Here is a 20,081-nt window from a genome sequence, read left to right as displayed (position 1 = left end):
GGCAGTCAAAGCAGTCTCGAGTGGACGCTGTGCGTCCTCACGCAGCTGTTGTGGTTGACAGTTCAGTTGTTGACAGTTCACAGACTGTCAAGCAGTTACATGACGTTGCGTTCTGGTCCGCTAATAATGCACCAGTGAGAGACTCGGCTTTTATCGGACAAGGTTCCTGTAGATGAGGAAGTTGCTATTCTCCCTCCTACTGATATTCCCTTGAGGACTCTGTCAGATGGAGAGGAGCCTAAAGCTGCTTAGCCTCCTATGGACTTTAATTAAATCATGATGATTTTTTTAAGGATCTTCGTCCGGATCTTTTTGTAACTGCTGCTCCTCGTTCGCCTAAACGTCAGAGCTTACACTAGGCCTAGCTACTTCGAAGCCGTTGTTTTTAAGCTAGTGCTCTCTCGCTCTCCTAGAGAGCGTTACGTTGGCTAGGCGACTGGTTTTTCACCAGGAGGAATTTGGGGGATACAGCCTTTGCTTTCCCTTCTTTTAAACTGGTTTATAGAGCGAGAGTCTGATATGACACGAGAGAAGTTCTCGGCTTGGGAGTTCATGCCTCTGCCCAGATAGACTTCTCAATTCTGGTAGACTCTCCCTGGCGCCTAGCCAGGAGACGCTCCAAGTTGTTTACAGGTCAACTTCGAGCCTTTGAAGTTTTGCTGTACTATTATGTCACGCATAACAAGGCTTTCAGGGATGGTAAACGGTTCCGCCTCAGTCGCTAACCCCGTCTGTTGCCGCACCTGCTCCCGTAGACCCTAAATGGGCTTTGCTGCAAGACATGCAGTCCAAGCTTGCGTCCTTGATAGAGGACTTAAATGCGGAGAAGGTTGCTACCGAACCTTCTGGCCAACAACCTTCCAACCGGTCGGTTGTGCGCCCTGTTGACGCTGAGGTAACCTACTCGCGTCTGCCAGTTGAGGTGGTTCCTCCACCGATGCGACCCAGTGTGGGTTGCCAGCCGCACGTTGACGTTAAGCGACGCTCGGAGGTGGTTGTTGACGTTCAGGACGTTCAACAACCAGCAGAGGTGACTTGTTTTGACGCAGTGCGTCAACCTCAGCAACCCGGTAGGGTGTTGACTGCACAACCCAGACGGTCTAGACAGTCTCGGGTTGACGCTGTGCTTCCTCGCGCACCCATGGTTGTTGACAGTTCACAGACTGTGCAGCAGTTCCATGATATTGCGTCCGGCTCCGTCACGCATCCACCAGTGCAACCGGATTCAGCGAGCCAGACGTTGCCCACTCCGTTGCCGTTTCCTCATCAGTTTCGGATGAGGAACCCTCTGATGAGGACGTTGCTGAACAACAAGACGATCAGCCCCCAGCCCTGCTATCCATCCAGAAGATGCTGAAGAAGGAACGCTGCTCAGTCAGGCTGTGGATGAGTCTGGTAGGGACGCTGTCATCCGTGGAACAATTTGTGTCACTAGGAAGACTACACCTCCGTCCTCTTCAATACCATCTAGCTTTTCACTGGAAAAAGGACCAGACGCTAGAAGCGGTCTCGATCCCGGTTTCAGAAAAGATAAAGTCTTGTCTGACTTGGTGAAAGGACAATATCAACCTAAGAGAGGGCCTTCCCCTGGCTGTTCAGACTCCCAACCACGTTCTCTTCTCGGACGCATCGGACGTAGGCTGAGGTGCGACATTAGACGGTCGGGAATGCTCGGGAATATGGAACTCGAGTCAAAGGACAATGCATTTCAACTGCAAGGAGCTACTGGCAGTACGTCTGGCCTGGAAAAGCTTCAGGTCTCTCCTTCAAGGCAAAGTGGTGGAGGTGAACTCGGACAACACCACGGCTTTGGCGTACATCTCCAAGCAAGGAGGGACCTACTCTCTGACGTTGTACGAGATAGCAAGGGACCTCCTCACCTGGTTAAAAGGTCTAAACATATCACTAGTAACGAGGTTCATCCAAGGCAACTTGAATGTCATGGCAGATTGTCTCAGTCGGAAGGGACAAATAATTCCAACAGAATGGACCCTCCACAAGGATGTATGCAAGAGACTTTGGGCCACCTGGGGCCAGCCAACCATAGATCTCTTCGCAACCTCGATGACCAAGAGGCTCCCAATATTTTGCTCACCAATCCCGGACCCAGCAGCAGTTCATATAGATGCCTTTCTCCTAGATTGGTCACATCTAGATCTATATGCATTCCCTCCGTTCAAGATTGTCAACAAGGTACTGCAGAAGTTCGCCTCTCACGAAGGGACAAGGTTGACGCTAGTTGCTCCCCTCTGGCCCGCGAGAGAATGGTCCACCGAGGTACTTCGATGGCTAGTAGACGTTCCCAGAACACGTCCTCTAAGGGTGGACCTTCTACGTCAGCCACACGTAAAGAAGGTACACCAAGGCCTCCGCGCTCTTCGTCTGACTGCCTTCAGACTATCGAAAGACTCTCGAGAGCTAGAGGCTTTTCGAAGGAGGCAGCCAGAGCGATTGCTAGAGCAAGGAGAACATCCACCCTTAGAGTCTACCAATCGAAGTGGGAAATCTTCCGAAACTGGTGCAAGTCAGTATCCGTATCCTCGACCAGTACCTCTGTAACTCAAATAGCTGACTTCCTCTTATATCTGAGGAAAGAACGATCTCTTTCAGCTCCCACTATCAAGGGTTACAGAAGCATGTTGGCATCAGTCTTCCGTCACAGAGGCTTAGATCTTTCCAACAATAAAGATCTACAGGACCTCCTTAAGTCTTTTGAGACCACGAAGGAGCGTCGTTTGGTTACACCTGGTTGGAATTTAGACGTGGTACTAAGATTCCTTATGTCAGACAGGTTCGAGCTGCTACAATCAGCCTCCCTGAAAGATCTCACCTTAAAGACTCTTTTTCCTGGTATGCTTAGCCACAGCTAAAAGAGTCAATGAGATTCATGCCTTCAGCAAGAACATCGGATTCTCATCTGAAATGGCTACATGTTCTCTACAACTTGGTTTTCTAGCCAAAAACGAGCTGCCTTCTCGACCTTGGCCAAAATCGTTCGATATTCCAAGCTTATCGTATGGATGGAAATGAACTAGAAAGAGTCTTATGCCCTGTAAGAGCTCTTAAGTTCGATTTAAAACGAACTAAACCTTTACGAGGCCCGTCTGAAGCTTTATGGTGTTCAGTTAAGAAACCATCTTTGCCTATGTCAAAGAATGCTTTATCCTATTTTATCAGACTGTTAATACGAGAAGCTCATTCCCATCTGAATGAGGAAGACCAAGCTTTGCTGAAGGTAAGGACACACGAAGTTAGAGCTGTTGCAACTTCCGTGGCCTTTAAACAAAATAGATCTCTGCAAAGTATAATCGATGCAACCTATTGGAGAAGCAGGCCAGTGTTCGCGTCTTTTTATCTTAAGGATGTCCAGTCTCTTTACGAGAACTGCTACACTCTGGGACCATTCGTAGCAGCGAGTGCAGTAGTGGGTGAGGGCTCAACCACTACAATTCCCTAATTCCATAACCTTTTTAATCTTTCTCTTGAAATGTCTTTATTGTTGTTTTTGGGTTGTCCGGAAGGCTAAGAAGCCTTTCGCATCCTAGTTGATTTGGCGGGTGGTCAAAGTCATTTCTTGAGAAGCGCTTAGATTAGAGGTTTTGATGAGGTCCTGTTGTATGGGTTGCAACCCTTGATACTTCAGATCCTAGGGGTCGCTCAGCATCCTAAGAGGATCGCGAGGCTCCGTAAGGAAGACGTACTTAAAAAGGCAGAGTAATTGTTCAAGTCGACTTCCTTACCAGGTACCTATTTATTTTGTTTTAGTTATTTTGATAACTTCTAAAATGAAATAAAAATTCTTAGCTCATATGATATAAACATATTTTGCTGGTCTCTACCCACCCCCCTGGGTGTGAATCAGCTATTATAATCACCGGCTAAGTTAAATACAGTGATACCTCGGTAGTCGAACGACTCTATACTCGAACAATTCGGAGTTCGACCAAAATTTTCGAGAAATTTTTGCTGCGGTGCTCGACCAAAAATTCGGTACTCGACCAGCCGAACACGTGACGACCGCATGGGCTTTGTGATGATCGCGCCATCTCGGCCACTCTCGCTTGTTCGGGAAGCATCAGTTCTCTCGAGAGCGTCACTCAGACAACGCGCGATCAGCATTCGTTGTGATTTAGTGATTTTCAGTGCTTTTAATTGCTTTTTTAGCTTTCATAATGAGTCCCAAGAAAGTAATGAGTGTTAAGGGGAAGGAGAAGAGGAAAACAGTGCGAACAACGATCGAGTTGAAGAAGGAAATTATAGCGAAATATGAGAATGGTGTACGAGTGTCCGATTTAGCGGTAGAATACGGAATGGCGAAGTCGACCATTTCTACGTTTTTAAAGCATAAAGAAATGATTAAGAAGGCGAATGTTGCAACGGGAGTTACGGCGGTAACTAAGCAAAGGCCACAAGTGATTGAGGAGATGGAAAAGTTGCTTTTAATATTTATTAAAGAAAAACAGTTGGCCGGGGAAAGTGTTAGTGAAGCGTTCATTTGTGAAAAAGCGTTGCATATCTATGAAGAATTAGTGAAGAAAAGTCCGAGTACCAGTGAAAGTGATTCATTTACATTTAAAGCGAGCAGGGGTTGGTTTGAAAAGTTTCGTAATAGAACAGGTATTCATCGTGTTACTAGGCATGGGGAGGCAGCTAGTTCGGATCAAATTGCAGCCGATAAATACGTGGGGGAATTCGATCGGTACATAAATGAACAAAATTTGATCGCACAACAAGTCTTTAATTGTGATGAGACTGGGTTATTTTGGAAGAAAATGCCAGCCAATACGTACATTACCAAGGACGAGACGAAGATGCCAGGTCACAAGCCAATGAAAGATAGGCTAACATTGTTGCTGTGTGCAAATGCAAGTGGCGATTGCAAGATCAAACCCTTGTTAGTGTACCACTCGGACAACCCCCGGGTGTTCAAACGAAATAATATTTGTAAAAGTGCACTACCAGTTATGTGGCGCTCGAACACTAAATCTTGGGTCACAAGACAATTCTTTACTGAGTGGATAAACGAAGTGTTTGCCCCCCAGGTTAAGGCTTACCTCATTGAAAAGAGCTTGCCAATGAAATGTCTTCTGGTTATGGACAATGCTCCTGCACATCCTCCAGGTCTCGAGGATGACTTGAAAGAAGAATACAGCTTTATCAAAATCAAATTCTTGCCCCCCAATACTACTCCCATACTCCAGCCCATGGACCAACAGGTCATTTCAAACTTCAAAAAACTCTATACCAAGGCCCTTTTCAGAAAGTGTTTTGAAGTGACCAGTGACACGAAGTTGACCCTAAAGGAATTCTGGAAGGAACACTTCAGCATCCTCAACTCTGTTAACATGATTGACCAAGCTTGGCGAGGTGTGACCTATAGGACATTGAACTCTGCCTGGCGTAAGCTGTGGCCATCATGTGTCACAGAGAGGGAGTTTGAAGGTTTCCAACCAGAGGCGGGTCCAAGCACTGCTACCCCTGTAATTTCTGATGACACTGATGTCGTTGAGGAAATTGTTGTCATGGGCAGGAGTTTGGGGCTTGAGGTCGACAAGGATGATATTGATGAGCTTGTAGAAAGCCATTCTACCGAGTTGACTGTGGAGGAATTGTTGCACCTGCAACAACAACAGCAGCAGGATCTGATTGTGGAGCAGGAATCTTCAGAAGAGGATGAGGTAAGGGAGGATGTTCCAAGTTCTCTCATCAATGAAATTTGTTCCAAGTGGGCAGATGTGCAGGCTTTTGCTGAAAAATACCACCCAGAAATTGCAGTAGCAAACCGGGCAGTGCATATGTTTAATGATAGTGTCATGTATCATTTTCGAAGAATACTGCAGAGGAGGAAGAAACAATTAACAATAGACCAGTTTTTCACAAAAGAAAAGAAAGCTGCTACATCAAAGCCTGTTTCTCCTCCAAAGAAGAGACAAAGAAGAGAAGAAACCCCTGAAATAGATCTGCCCACCCTTTCATTGGAGAGAGAAACAACTCCTGAAGGAGAACTACCCCGCCACATCATGGAAGGGGACTCTCCTTCCAAGCAGTAACCTCCCCCTTCCATCCTCTCCACATCCATCCCTGTATGCCATCGAACCGCTGCTCAAAGGTATGTTCACTACAGTACAGAAAATGGTTTAAAATTTTTATTTTAGTACAGTAAATGGTTTAAAATTGTTTTATAGGATTTTCTGACCAATTTCATACACATTTAGATAATTATTGTTGTTTAGGTACACGTTTTATTAATATTTTGGGCCTGTTCGAGTGCTTGGGAACGGAATAGAATATATACCATTATTTCTTATGGGGAAAAAAAATTCGGTACTCGAACAAATCGGAGGTCGAACACGGATCTCGAACGGATTATGGTCGAGTACCGAGGTATCACTGTATTGAAAAATGTTATTTTGATAATAAAATAAATTTTTGAATATACTTACCCGGTGATTATAAATTAAAGGACCCTCCCTTCCTCCCCAATAGAGACGCAGTGGACCGAGGAGAAAATTGAGTTTTGTTTACAATGAGTACTGGGTATCTGAACGACAGATGGCGCTGTTGAGTTCACCCCCTACCTGTGTAGCGATCGCTGGCGAATTTTTCCGTAGAGTTTTTCTGTCGAGCAACAGAGTTGCAGCTATTATAATCACCGGGTAAGTATATTCAAAAATTTATTTTATTATCAAAGTAACATTTTCCGAGCTATACAAACCTGAGTCCATTAAATTAAATTTCTTGCCTCGACCATCCCTCTCAGTTCTAAGCCTAACGACAAAAGGGACTCTTTTGTAACTGGTAGGTTGATGGGGCTTGTCGTCCATGCCCTATGTTATTAAATAACTTCTATGTTAACGATTCAATAGTTGTCCCAGCACCACTTAAGACATAGCCCTATTTTAAAGGACTCTGGTTTGTATAGCTAGGAAAATACAAATTACTTTAAAAGAAATTAATTTTATGAACTGACAATTTTTCCCCCCTTAGACTTTATATTTTGTAACTACTGTATATCATATTTCTATATGCCATAGAGAGAAAAGGTAATGGTAATTTTTTCGCATCTTTAGATTCGCAGTTTGCGTATAGGCTCCTTGGCAACGGCGTCATGTCTGCACATTCCTGGTACGGATACTGTGCTTATTGGTTCTTGGGATAATGTAGTGTAAGTACAAAACTCCATTTGTTTAGCTTTTGAATGACATTTTGCTTAGTTGTAATGAAACCATTAATAGACACTTAGTACCTACTTGCAGAAGTATCATAATGAGTGTAGGGGTGTAAGAATAGATGCAGTTAAAGAATAGTGGACTGTGTAATAAAATACATCAATTCTGTCTGTATTATACAATATCTGATCTCCCAGTGATGTCATCTGCCAGATCCAACTTCCTGTTCAAATCACCACTCCCATCCTGTTTCTGTACAGTATTAACTTTTAGTTATTGAGAAAAATTACTCTGCTTTTTTGTGTGCCATTATTATTTATTTATTTTCTTTCTTTTTTGGTATTTATTATAGCTTTCTGTAATGGTCTCTTCAAACTCACATTAGGTAAACTCTTTAACATTACAATAATCAAGTACAATAATTCACATTAATTTTACTCGTACCGTTTTATTTATCCTTTAAATGTAGATTCTGAACTTGCTTCCCAATAGATTATTCTAGACTTGTAGGTTTCCCACATTTTTTTCAGTACCCTATACACTATATATATTAAATGTGCACATTCTACAGGAAAACTTCTAAGCTAATCTACATCTCTTCAATGGATTTTTAAACCTAAAAGAATTCTACAAAATTCCTTACAGTAATAGGTCACTTTGTTTTCATAATTTCTAGTTGATCAAGCTCATGTAAGTAGGTTATAAGTCACTGTTGAATTTAAGAAATAGCACAGATGGATATTTTAGAATTAAAACGCTTACTCATTTTGCCTTAGGTACCGATATAGTCTTCAGTATAGTCATGTTGATCCATTTGTGGAAGCCCACAATGATGCAATCTCCTGTATGGAATGGCGTGACAATATTCTTGTTACAGGTAAGTATAAAGACAGGTGGTTTTTATTGTGAACAATATTTCTGTTTGATTTTGTTTGATAAGGGATGTCCTCAGGATTCTGATTAATTTTTGGATGCTCTCACTTAGCAAGATGATACTAAAGGATTTAATGTTCTGGTTTTAGGTTCCTGGGATTGTACAGTCAAAGTCTGGAAACTTGAAGGTGGTGCGGATGGGATGCTCAGACGTAAAGAGAAAGACAGTGTTTCCAAGTATGGCAAAGCAGGCCATCTGAACCCACTTTGTATTGGAAATTCAATTGTATGTGAAATGGATCATGACTCAATGGTCACTTGTGTGGCACTCCATCCTGGGGGATCGTACCTCGCTGTAGGAACCCACGATGGTGTATTAGTGATATGGGTGCTTCCAAAAGGCATAGCACTTCATCAAGTTAATTGTAAGTTTTTTATTAGCAAAATGTAACTACAAAAGATGCAGATATCCAAAAGATCCTTAGAGAAGTTTTGAGCGGGAAAAAGGATGTTTCTAGATCTGGTGATAGTTTCATTAAATGTCTTAGGTACTTCATTAATACAGTATGATGTGATATACTGTAATCTAATTTTTTCTTGGTGTATGGTAAATTTGCTGGATTACATATGAAAACCCAATATTTTATGCATTTTAAATCTATAACTACTGTCAAACTGTACTGCAAAGTAAACCTTCTATGCCTCTAGAAGGAATAGTTGAGTTTGTAGTTTGTAAAAAAAGATTTCCCCCTCTGGCTGAGATAAAAAGGAATTTTTGGTAAAATTTTCTTTGTTAATACTGTATAAGGAAATCATTGATCAAATTGAGTTTATATTTGGAAATTAAAATGTGTAAGATATTTTGAGTACTAATGTCTCTCTTCTGTAGTAAAGGATTTGATTATACTGTATTACAGTTCCTGTTTATAGTATGGTTATTTTTATAAAAGTCTTTGTACATTCTATATTTTTCCCAAACAAAGCGAGAAAACTTTTTTATTACGGTTGATATTTCAGGTCATGTGCGAAGTATCAATGCAGTTGCATGGAATGTAGATGAGGAACATCGAATCCTTACCGCAGGAGATGACGGATTGTTAACAATTGTTGATGCTCGTCTTGGAACAAAGATTTGTGTCCATGACCTAAAGGAAACTGCAAGGTGGGTGTGTTCTACAAGAATGTGTTGGAATTCATTTACCGGTATATGGAAACTTAGTTTTTTGTGAGACAGTAAAAAAAGAGGTTTTATCATGATATATATGCTTGTTTTTATAGTTAAGTATTTGGCATCTCTCAAAAAGGGTACTTAAAAATGAAAACTTTTAGAGGAGCTCATTGTTTACAAGCTGAGGCAATAGTTAAATTTCAGAAGCAGGTTCTTGTCGAGATGGTGAAACTGGAAAAATACAAGAAATAAAATAAATCATTAAAAAAGAAACTTTTTAGGGACGAATCATACTTTGTCAGTGAATTTGTCTTTTAATGGATGAAAGGCACGGAATTATGCTCTCATTGCACAAGGCCAGGCAAACAGTGCTGATACAATGGTCTGTCATAAGTATTTGATTCATAATATTGAATTATTTTAGCCAAACCTTTTAAAAGCCAACTGATCTAAAATCCCAAAGTAAAAAGTTTTTTTTTCAATTGTTGTACATTATATAAAATAGGGTTCGGACAAAGTGTTGATGATGATGATGTACAAAACAGTTGTCCTGTCAATGTTAAAAAGCATGGGAATTCCACACTACAGTTCAAATATGTGCAATAAACTTAGTCTATACAAGTTATGGAGCTTTAAATTTTTCAAAGCATAAACAGTATATATATATCTATCTATTTCTGTCTCAGTCTGTCCAAGTACCTGTAACCATTATTAATAACTTTCAGCAGAGTAACAGTTGAAGAGTAAAAACACAGATTTAACATATTATTGTTGTTCATTAATGTTTGCACTGTTTGAAGTTATGAATATTTTTAATTTACATTTACTTTTATAAGACAGTAAAGGCTTATTTTGGCATTGTTGAAAAGGAAACATGAAGGAATGTCAGTTTTTTTGTCGTGTGACGAGAAAAGGGTTAAAAGTTATAGGAATATCATTTGTAGTATATACAGATCAAAATTTTTCTCAAAACATTGTTAAATTTATTTTCTATCTAATCCGTATGGGTTCCATTTGATTGCAGGAGCGTTGTTTGGAATGGAAGGCTTGTCATTGCTGGTGGTATCTCCGGTGACCTGATTCTCTTTGATATGGGGACAGGGTCAGTTGTCAAAAGGTTCACAGCTCATAGAGGTAAAGTGTAAAAAAATCGCTTTCTATTTTAAGATTAACTGATGACACTTTTGGTGATGATGATGATAGAAATATGATTTGTGAAAAGTTTTAACTTAACATATTATATCATACATTTATTTCTATGAACCTTCCAGAATTAAAGTTCTCTTGTTTAAGATATCATCAACCCCTTCATGGAAATTACCAGAGATGTCTATTTAAAAATATTTTTTTTGTATACAAAAACATGACACACTTAAAAGCAGGTCCCTTTTTATGGAACATATTGAAGAATATAGGCAATCGACTTTTCTATATACTGATAGCTCCAAATCTGATGCTGACATTGGATTCAGAGTATATAATAGTGCTTTTAATTGTAGAGATGCACTTCCTCTGGTATATTCTATATTAACTGCCGAACTATATGGCATACTAACCGCTATTGAAAAAAATAACGTTAAAAGACAAGTGCAATTTTACCATTCTTAGTGATGCAAGAAGTGTCCTACAAGCTTAAGTTTTTAATTCCCGTAACCCTTTAGTTTTAAAAATTTTAGAGCGGCTTTTTATTATTGGGCTGAGATGTACTGTATAGCAGTTTGATTTTGCTTGATTCCTGTGCACGTTGGTGTGTCTGGAAAGGAGAAGGCAGATTTATTGGCAAAGAATGCTGCAGCAGAGTTGATAACAGGAAGGTATCCCATTCTCTGTGAGGATTTTTTTTTTTTTACCGAGCATTAAGAATTTGGTTTATAATAATTGACAACAGCATGGGGATAGTTTAGTTAAAATAAGATGAAAGAAATAAAAAATGTTATATCTCCTTGGAGGTATAACATGATGCCCCAAAAGTGGGAGACAACTCATTGTCGTCTCTGCATTGGTCACACGCAGTTGCCACTCTAGTTTCTGCTGACAAGCCAACACCAGCCATATTGCAACAAGTGTTTGGTACCCTTGACAGTGAGGAATTTGTTGACCGATGCCCCACTTATAGCACCGAAAGAAATAAATATCTGTTTGAGGCTCTAGGTGAGGATGACAACTTCATTCTTGCCAAGATTGCTGGGCAGGATGTGTTGTACTATGACAGCAGTATTCTTAGATTTATTTTTGAAGAAGGTCTTCTGAAAGCTATTTCAGTTTTATCAGGAGATCTTCACTTTTATTGTTTTAAACTGAATACTCTTTTATTCTTTAAAACAAATGATATCGGCATCAATGACTTTCAATGTCACGATGCCAGTGAATTTTAAATCAATCAATTAATTTATGAACCTCCACTGATGTTCATATTGCTTCTTCTGAAGCTCGGTTTATTGACGAGACATTATTTTGAGCAGTTCTAAGTTTTGTATTCATATGCAGTTAAAGATAGTGTGCTTATGAATCAACATTGTAAAGCATATAAAACTGTTACATTGAGCAGAAAATTTTATGCTTACTAACATCACCAACTTGTATAATAGTTTCAGATATGTGTCAAGAGAATGATTTATTACTATTATTATTATTATTATTATTATTATTATTATTATTACTTATATTATTATTATTATTATTATTATTATTATTATTATTACTATTACTATTATTATTATTATTATTATTATTATTATTAGCTAAGCTACAACCTTAGTTAGAAAAGCAGGATGCTATAAGGCCAAGGGTTCCAACAGGGAAAAATAGCCCAGTTTGGAAAGGAAATAAGGAAATAAACTGTATGAGAAGTAATGAACAATTAGAATAAAATATTTTGATAACAGTAACAACATTAAAACATCTTTCATATATAAACTATGAAAAGACTTATTTCAGCCTGTTCAACATAAAAACATTTGCTGTAAGTTTGAACTTTTGAAGTTCTTCCAATTCAACTACCCAATTAGGAAGATCATTCCACAACTTAGTCATAGCTGGAAGAAAACTTCTAAAATACTGTGTAGTATTGAGCCTCATGATGGAGAAGGCATGACTATAAAAATTAACTGTATACCTAATATTACCACCAGGATGGTACTGTCCGGGATGTAAGGGATGGTCAGAACTTTGAAAAGTCTAATGCAACATGCATAATGAACTAATTGAACGATAGTGCCGTAGATCAATATTTAGACCAGGAATAAGAAATTTAATATAGACTGTAAGTTCCTGTCCAACAAATTAAAATGAGAATCAGTAGCTGAAGACCAGACAGGAGAACAATACTCAAAACAAGGTAGAATGAAAGAATTAAGACACTTCTTCAGAGTAGATTGGTCACTGAAAATCTTATAAAACTTTCTGAATAAGTCAATTTTTTGTGCAATTAAAGAAGAGGCACACTGAGTGTGTTTCTGAAAAGTAACTTTGCTGTCGAGAATCGCACCTAAAATTTTAAGTGGCATACGGAGTTAAAGAAACATTATCAGTTATGAGATCCGGATATTGAAGAGCCACTGTCCTTGACCTACTGTATTATTATTATTATTATTATTATTGTTATTATTATTATTATTATTATTATTATTATTATTATTATTGTTAGGCTATAAACCTATTTGGAAAAGCAAGATGATGTAAGCCCAAGGGCTCCAACAGGGAAAAATAGCCCGGTGAGGAAAGGAAACCAGGAAATAAATAAACTCCAAGAGAAGAATAAACGGTGAAAATAAAATATTTTGAGAACAGTAACAACATTAGATTAGATTCTTCACATATAAACTAAAAACTTCAGAATAACAAGGGGAAGAAAAATAAGATAGAACAGCACTCCCAAGTGTACCCCAAGCAAGAGAACTCTACCCCAAGATAGTGGAAGGCCATGGTACAGAGGCTATGGCACTGTCCAAGACCAGAGAACAATGGTTTGATTTTAGAGTGTCCTTCTCCTAGAAGAGCTGCTTACCATAGCTAAAAGAGTCTCTTCTACCCTTAACAAGAGGAAAGTAGCCACTGAACAATTACAGTATATTGCAGTAGTTAACCCCTTGAGCGAAGAAGAATTGTTTGGTAATCTCATTGTTGTCAGGTGTATGAGGACAGGAGGAGAATGTAATAAGAATAGGCTAGACTATTCGGTGTATGTGTAGGCAAAGACAAAATGAGCCGTAACCAGAGAGAGGGATCCAATGTAGTACTGTCTGATCACTGAAATGACCCAATAACTCTCTATCGGTCATATCTCTAACAGGTGGCTGGTGCCTTGGCCAACCTACTACCTACTGTACTTACACTCATACTTTGAGTTTTGTTAGGATTCAACTTCCTGTTCCATAATTTGCACCATGTACTAATAATAGGTACTGTAGATATCTATTAAGGTATTCGGCAATCCCAGAACGACATTCAGGAGATGGAATTGATACAAAGAGTGTACCATCACCTGCATATGTAACGAGCTTGTTTTCCAGGCCAAACCACATGTCATGTGTATATAGTATGAAAAGTAATGGGCCAAGAACACTACCCTAAGGAACCCCAGATATCACATTCCTATACTCACTATGGTGTCCATCAACAACAACTCTTTGTGATCTATTACTTCAAAATTCAGTAATGATGCTAAGAAAATGGCCTCATGAATAACATTGTCAAAAGCAGCACTAAAATCAAGGCCAATCATACAAACTTCCTGACTACAATCAAGGGATTTCTGTACAGAATTGGAGATTGTAAGAAAGATATCACATGCTCCAAGGCCTTTATGAAAGCCAAATTGCAAACTAGGGAACAGATGATTACCTTCAGCAAATCTATTTAGATATTTTGCCAAAAGACCTTAAAAAATTTTAGATAATATGGGAGTGATTGAAATTGGGTGGTAATTAGCTGGTCTCAAGCTACCATAAACATATTTACTCATGGAGTAACATTACCAATTCTCCAGCAAGTGCTAAAAGAACTTTTTCTTGCTAACTTACAGAAAATAAGAGAAAACTTTCGAGTTAAGAAATCTGCAGCCTTTATAAAATATAAAGGAAAAATATTTGGGTCTACACTTCCTTAAGTATCAACATCCATTGAAAGCTGTAATTTCACAAGATCAAAAAGCTAAATTAGTTTAGCCTCAGAAAAATGGGAATAAGGAAGATAGTTTCTCATTAGTTGCTATGATTGAGTAAATTTTGCTTCCAGACATGACTTTTTTTTCATTATGGAATTTTATCAGGGTGATAAATCATTTTCCCTTTAAACTTTTCCAAGTTTTCAGCCATTTGGAAATTTAATGGGATAATTTTTTAATGTGAAAATGTGCATTTCAGGTCCAGTTACATGTGTAACCCTTTCTTCAAACTGCGAATACTTAGCATCAGGTGGTGAGGATCGACAGTTAATAGTATGGGGACTTGGTGATTGAGTTCTGATTCATTTTGGCAAATCATCTGAATCTCCTTTACACTGTGGTGCACTTTAGAATAGAGTATTGACACTGACTCTGAAGGTAAGCTGCAACAAATAGCTCTAGTGACCATGCTGTGAATTGTATTGGCATAATTTTTTTGAAAAAGCAGAAACAGTTGTGATTGATATTTAAAAGAAAAGTGGAAGACTTTAATATTTATTTTCATTTTGTATTTATGCAGGCATAAAACAAATACCTGGTGTGATATTTATACGCTTAGCAAGAAAACATTGATATTTTAATGACTAGTGTACTTGTGATACTTTTTAATATTTTTAAAATTGTGAGTTATAATGCTACTTGGTGGTAGTTTTGAAGAAAACTTTTATCTATTTTATACAATCTAAATCTTGCAATAATTACTAATGTTATTAAGAGTGAAGAAGAAAGACAGGTCTTGTGATGTATAATGTTTTTTTTTTCAGTGTTCTAGTATTTTATACAGTTCTGTATCATTCAGGCTGTGCAATGGTGCTCTACGAACAATTTAGGTTTTAGTGTTTATTTACTAGATGATGCCGAACAATGAACCGCTAGCTTATGAAAAATGGAATTGTACAATTAGATGGATCCATGCATCTTTAATTCTATGAATAGATATATCCATACATCTTAATTGTACAGAAGCTGCTTGTTCGTCTTGACATGCGGTTTGCTGTATTGTACTTGCATTCCAATCGCATTGGTTACACCATTTAAATCCGAGGACAATTATTCATTATTGCAAACCATATTTGCTGTCAAGTTTTTCCAAGGTAGATATTTACCATTAGATGTATTCCTGTTGCTTGATAAAACATGTTTGTGTAGTCAAAGCAGTTAGTTATTTGTAGATGTACAATGCGTAGTAGATGTATTTCCTCAACAGTAGTCAGATTTTTCCTTTTCCAGCATAACTATACAAATATTGTATATCTTTTTACCCCAATAGTACTTGAGGAGATTAAATTGCTGGATTTATGGAACAGCTTATTGTTGCCTTGGAAAATGTGGCCTTGGGTTATAAGTTTATTTTCTATAGTGTGAAATAGCTATAGTTGTAATTGTTAAATGAAAAGAGGTTCTTAATAGTTCTCCAGTGCGTACACTCGCTTGTTTACAAGCGAGTGTATGACATGTGATCAGATTGTCATAAAGCTGGTGGTTGCAGAAAACCTCTTATTGAGAGCATTCCCCTGCAGCAAAGATGAATGATAAATGAATTGAAATATTTAGGTATATATTACTTTTGGGATGCTGAGTGATTAATTTTTACTTACTCCTCAAGAAATTCTTAGTACCAGATTTGCACCACACTTTATTTTTACTAAAGCATTGTTTAAAATCAGTAGCACAGCTTTGAAAGCAACCTTATACAAACATGGGGACTGCTTGAAAATTAGTAAAGTACTTTAGTTAAACAAATGCAGTAGAATAAAGTAGCCTTATCTAAAATTTTATGTTGTTTGTGGTCATCGAGTTGGAAACTAATCGTAACCCACGGCAGTACAGATAACATATAATCAAGTTTTTATTCAGTGTGTAATTCTCAAATGAAAGTTATTTTCTTGGTGTTGTGACTGTTATTACTTTGGAAAATGTTCTCATTTAAGATTTTGTCTTTATCTTATTCAGTGACAATAAATTTTTTAACTATATTAAAGGAACTGGCAAATATAGTAATTAGAAAAATAGGTAGCTTAACATATTGACCATGGAGTGATTGTGAAATCTTTTGTATATATAGCTTTGATATTTTTTGTAGATCGTTCTTTATAATTGCCATTCTTCTCTAGTTTATTTTTATGTATTACAGATGAATACTTATACAGTACCTGAGTAAGTTCCTGTACACTTCCACTATTTTTCTTCATGATTTAAATGCTTTTCAAACAATTAAGCTTATTAATGCTGTTTTTGTCATTATAGAAAAATCTCAAGTATCTTAGGCAGTTTTGAATTATTCAGTTGTGATACCCAAGATTTTCAGCTGGGGAAGTTCGCAAACAAATCAACTTGTCAGAAACTATATCTCTTCCTGGTAAAAAGTGTCATGAGGCGTCGGACATTAGGTCATGATTGGTGAAATATCTGCGATCAAAATTTGTTAACTGTGATAGAATTTGCAGATTATTAAGGCTTCATTAACTTGAACTTTTGCATGTAAGAGTACGACAGTCATTTAGTTGATCATTTTTATCCGGTGGGGTATCATCTATATAATCATTGACCTAAAAATTATTATTGGATATTCAGCAAGTAGAATAAAAACAAATGATTAGAGATATCATTCAGCCAAATATTTTGTTAGATCAGCTGTCACCTTTCATGCGAGTTCTGTGATTTAGTCAAGATTCCCTTATTCACACTTCTATAAAAGACAGTTGTAAAGATGATGGTATAGGTTGTGTAATTTATGTATTCTTCTTTAGAGAATAATAACATAAATTTGAGACCATATTCTTGGTTCTCTCAGGGTTGGCTTTGCTATGTTTGTTGCCAAGAAACTGATGTTAAAGAAGTTAAACAAATATTAGATGTAGTAGATTTCTCTGGCATGCTTTGAAGATAGAAATCTGGCCTTGTCTCCAGCTTACACGTAGTTTCAAATGTGACAGTACAACGCTGATTTTTTTTTTTTTTTAGTATAATTGGTTGTGATATAAATCTGATTCAAGGGAACATAATTTCTTTTCATTGTTTTAAATGTTTTACAGAATTTTTTAGATTTACTTGGAATTTTTCAGATTTGTAGCTTGTGTATCATTGATAAAGGCTATAAGGTTATCTTGATTGCGGAAATATTGTTAAAATATTTATTTTAATCTTGCCACTTCAAAAGTGTTTAAGGTAAAGCTTTTTGTTTGTTTAGATATCTTGATAATTGTTTGAAGAGTTATTTTTTAATACTTTTTTTTACCACCGTTCACAAAGAATGATAATCAGTGTCGAGTTCTTAACGTGATGGAAAATTAGGAGTGTTTGTTACACAAAACATTTGGTTCATTTGCATATATAATACAATCAATTAATAGATTCTCATATAGAAAACGGAATTATATACCCCTTAGAACTGTAAAAGACATCTTTTATTCAGTTGCTAAGTTTTTCATGAAACTGTTCTTAGGCTTTCCTATTTTGGTTGTGATAAAATAACATATTTGTTCTTTTAGAATATACTGTATATCAATCAGTATATTTTATTATTGCAGGATAGGAAACATCTGCAAATGCTTATTAATCCATAGCATTCTCAAGTATGGTACACTTTTATCTAATTGTGCCGATTTAAAGAATAAAGTCAATATTACTGTGTTCTGATTTTGAAATGCAAATCTAGTATCAACAAAGAGTTAGTTTTACTGCCTCTGAAGGGAAGCTCATATTTTCCATGAAATAGGGCTAATTGTTTTATCACACATTTGAAACGTACTGGTATTTCTCATTGCTAAAGTATACAACTAATCTAGAAGATTACATGATAATGTTACTTGAGTAGAATAATGATTTAGTATGTTTAGTGGTAATAGTGAATTTTTGAGAAAATTATCATTAAACAGAATTGTACCATCTTCCTTAAATACCATTTTCCATGTTTAGTGTAGCCCTAAGAAATAAGAAAATATTTTGTGCACTTTTCAGTCAAAATGGAAAGTTAACTGGGAAAAAATATTTTGTGCACTTTTCAGACAAAATGGAAAGTTAACTGGGATATTTTAATAATTAGTCATTTGTTCTCTAGAGACCAATGGGGAAACCTTTTAGTAGGTTATTCAATGCTCCAATTTACACAGCCATTCTTGAGGTCTACTGAAAAAAGAGAGCAAATGTATGCACAATTGCATTTCTGTTTGTTAATATCTTTTATAGCTTTTATGGATTCAGGATTCAAGTGTTAATCAGTTGAATTTTGTAACTTTAGTAATGTATTTGTTTATTGGACAAAGTTACAATCAAAATTTTATGAATATTTTGTTTATAATTTGTTTATGTAAGTTTTATTTTTATTGGCACAGTTTCATTTGGTTTTAAATCTAAGAAAGTGCCAAAATTTTTGCACTGTATATATTTTTTATGATGGGATATTTTTGCCCTCTAGTGCTGTATATTTTTAGAATTTATAAGTTTTTGGTTTCAATATATAAAACAATTTTCATACAGTTTAGAAGTACAAAACTGTTCCTATTGCTGAAGTTTTTTCTCAAACGTAGAAAAAAATGTGTTAATAAATGCTTGGTAATAACAGATTATGCACTGCAGATATAGAGGTGTTTTTAAAAAAGAAAAAAAAAAACAGATTTTTTTTAGTTTTGGTGATTATAAAGTTTTTTCAATTATAGTTGGCCCTAAGAAAGTGTATGATAGCTGTAATATTGGAAGGCCTCGCTCACTTTGAAAGTAAAGTTTTACCTGAACCATACTTCTAAGGTCAAATTAGGTAGTACCTTAGTTGATGTTTTAGTCTGATGAGAAGGTTTTGATGCAAGTTGGTTACAGTATTTTTTCTTTAAACTTGCCTAAGAAATTTAGAATATGCCTTTGATGCTTGATCTCCTCCTGTCTGTTACTGTATTTTTATTCTAATGTTACTTTATATACCTCAGAATCATGAAGGATTATCTCGTAGGAAATGCATGGTAAATGCTATCAATGCCTGGTTATAAGTTTCAAAATGTATAAATTTAACAAGTAAAATTCTTGTTCTAGACTTGTAAATCTTTAAGTTGTAACAAGAGTGAGATCTTGTTTTATTTTTATAAGTAGAATATTTTCAGTATGTTAATCATGCTTCCATAAAGTTCTAGACTGTGTACTTCAAAGTGATAAAGTATTAATAAAATGGATATTTGTATAGTATGCTGTATTATTCTTAATATTTTTATAACTTTAAACGTAATCCCTGGAATTTTTTTATGTTCATATCTAGTTTTGGGGTGTTTAAATGTGCGTGGATGTAGTACGATAGAGAGTAAAAGATGTGAGATTGGAAGTATGTTTAGAAGTAGAAGGATGGATGTATTGGCCTTGTGTGAGACAAAGATGAAAGGAAAGGGTGAAGTGATGTTTGGTGAAATGTCTGGTAGAGTGTCTGGGATTGAAAGGGGAAGAGCGAGAGAGGGTGTGGCGTTATTGCTGAGTGAATGGATGACAGGTAAAGTAGTGGAATGGAAGGAGATATCATCTAGGTTAATGTGGGTAAGGGTTAGGTTGGGTAGGGAATGTTGGGCGTTTGTCAGTGCGTATGGGCCAGGTAGTGAGAAAAGTGAAGAAGATCGGAATGAGTTCTGGAATGATTTAACTAGGTGTGTAGAAGGACTGGGTAGAAGGAATTATGTAGTTGTTATGGGTGACTTAAATGCTAGAGTGGGCGCTGGAGAGGTAGAAGGTG

The 20,081-nt window shown here is 36.9% G+C and overlaps 1 protein-coding gene across 1 annotated transcript in view; it reads left to right on the top strand.

Moving 5' to 3' along the window:
- The window catches only part of LOC137647264 (protein FAN-like), a 72,405-nt gene extending 52,859 nt beyond the window's left edge, over positions 1-19,546 (top strand). Inside the window, exons 16-21 of the mRNA XM_068380657.1 lie at positions 7,071-7,165; positions 7,946-8,046; positions 8,192-8,467; positions 9,060-9,204; positions 10,235-10,344; positions 14,574-19,546. Of these exons, the coding sequence (XP_068236758.1) occupies positions 7,071-7,165; positions 7,946-8,046; positions 8,192-8,467; positions 9,060-9,204; positions 10,235-10,344; positions 14,574-14,668 (822 nt within the window). The 3' untranslated portion in view covers positions 14,669-19,546. The remainder of the gene's footprint in view (positions 1-7,070; positions 7,166-7,945; positions 8,047-8,191; positions 8,468-9,059; positions 9,205-10,234; positions 10,345-14,573) is intronic.
- The last annotated feature ends 535 nt before the right edge of the window (positions 19,547-20,081 follow it).

The sequence above is a fragment of the Palaemon carinicauda genome, chromosome 9 (assembly GCF_036898095.1).
Source record: "Palaemon carinicauda isolate YSFRI2023 chromosome 9, ASM3689809v2, whole genome shotgun sequence".
NCBI lineage: Eukaryota > Metazoa > Arthropoda > Malacostraca > Decapoda > Palaemonidae > Palaemon > Palaemon carinicauda.
The sequence above is the reverse complement of the archived record's forward strand: the minus strand, read 5'-3'. Positions and strand labels throughout refer to the sequence as shown.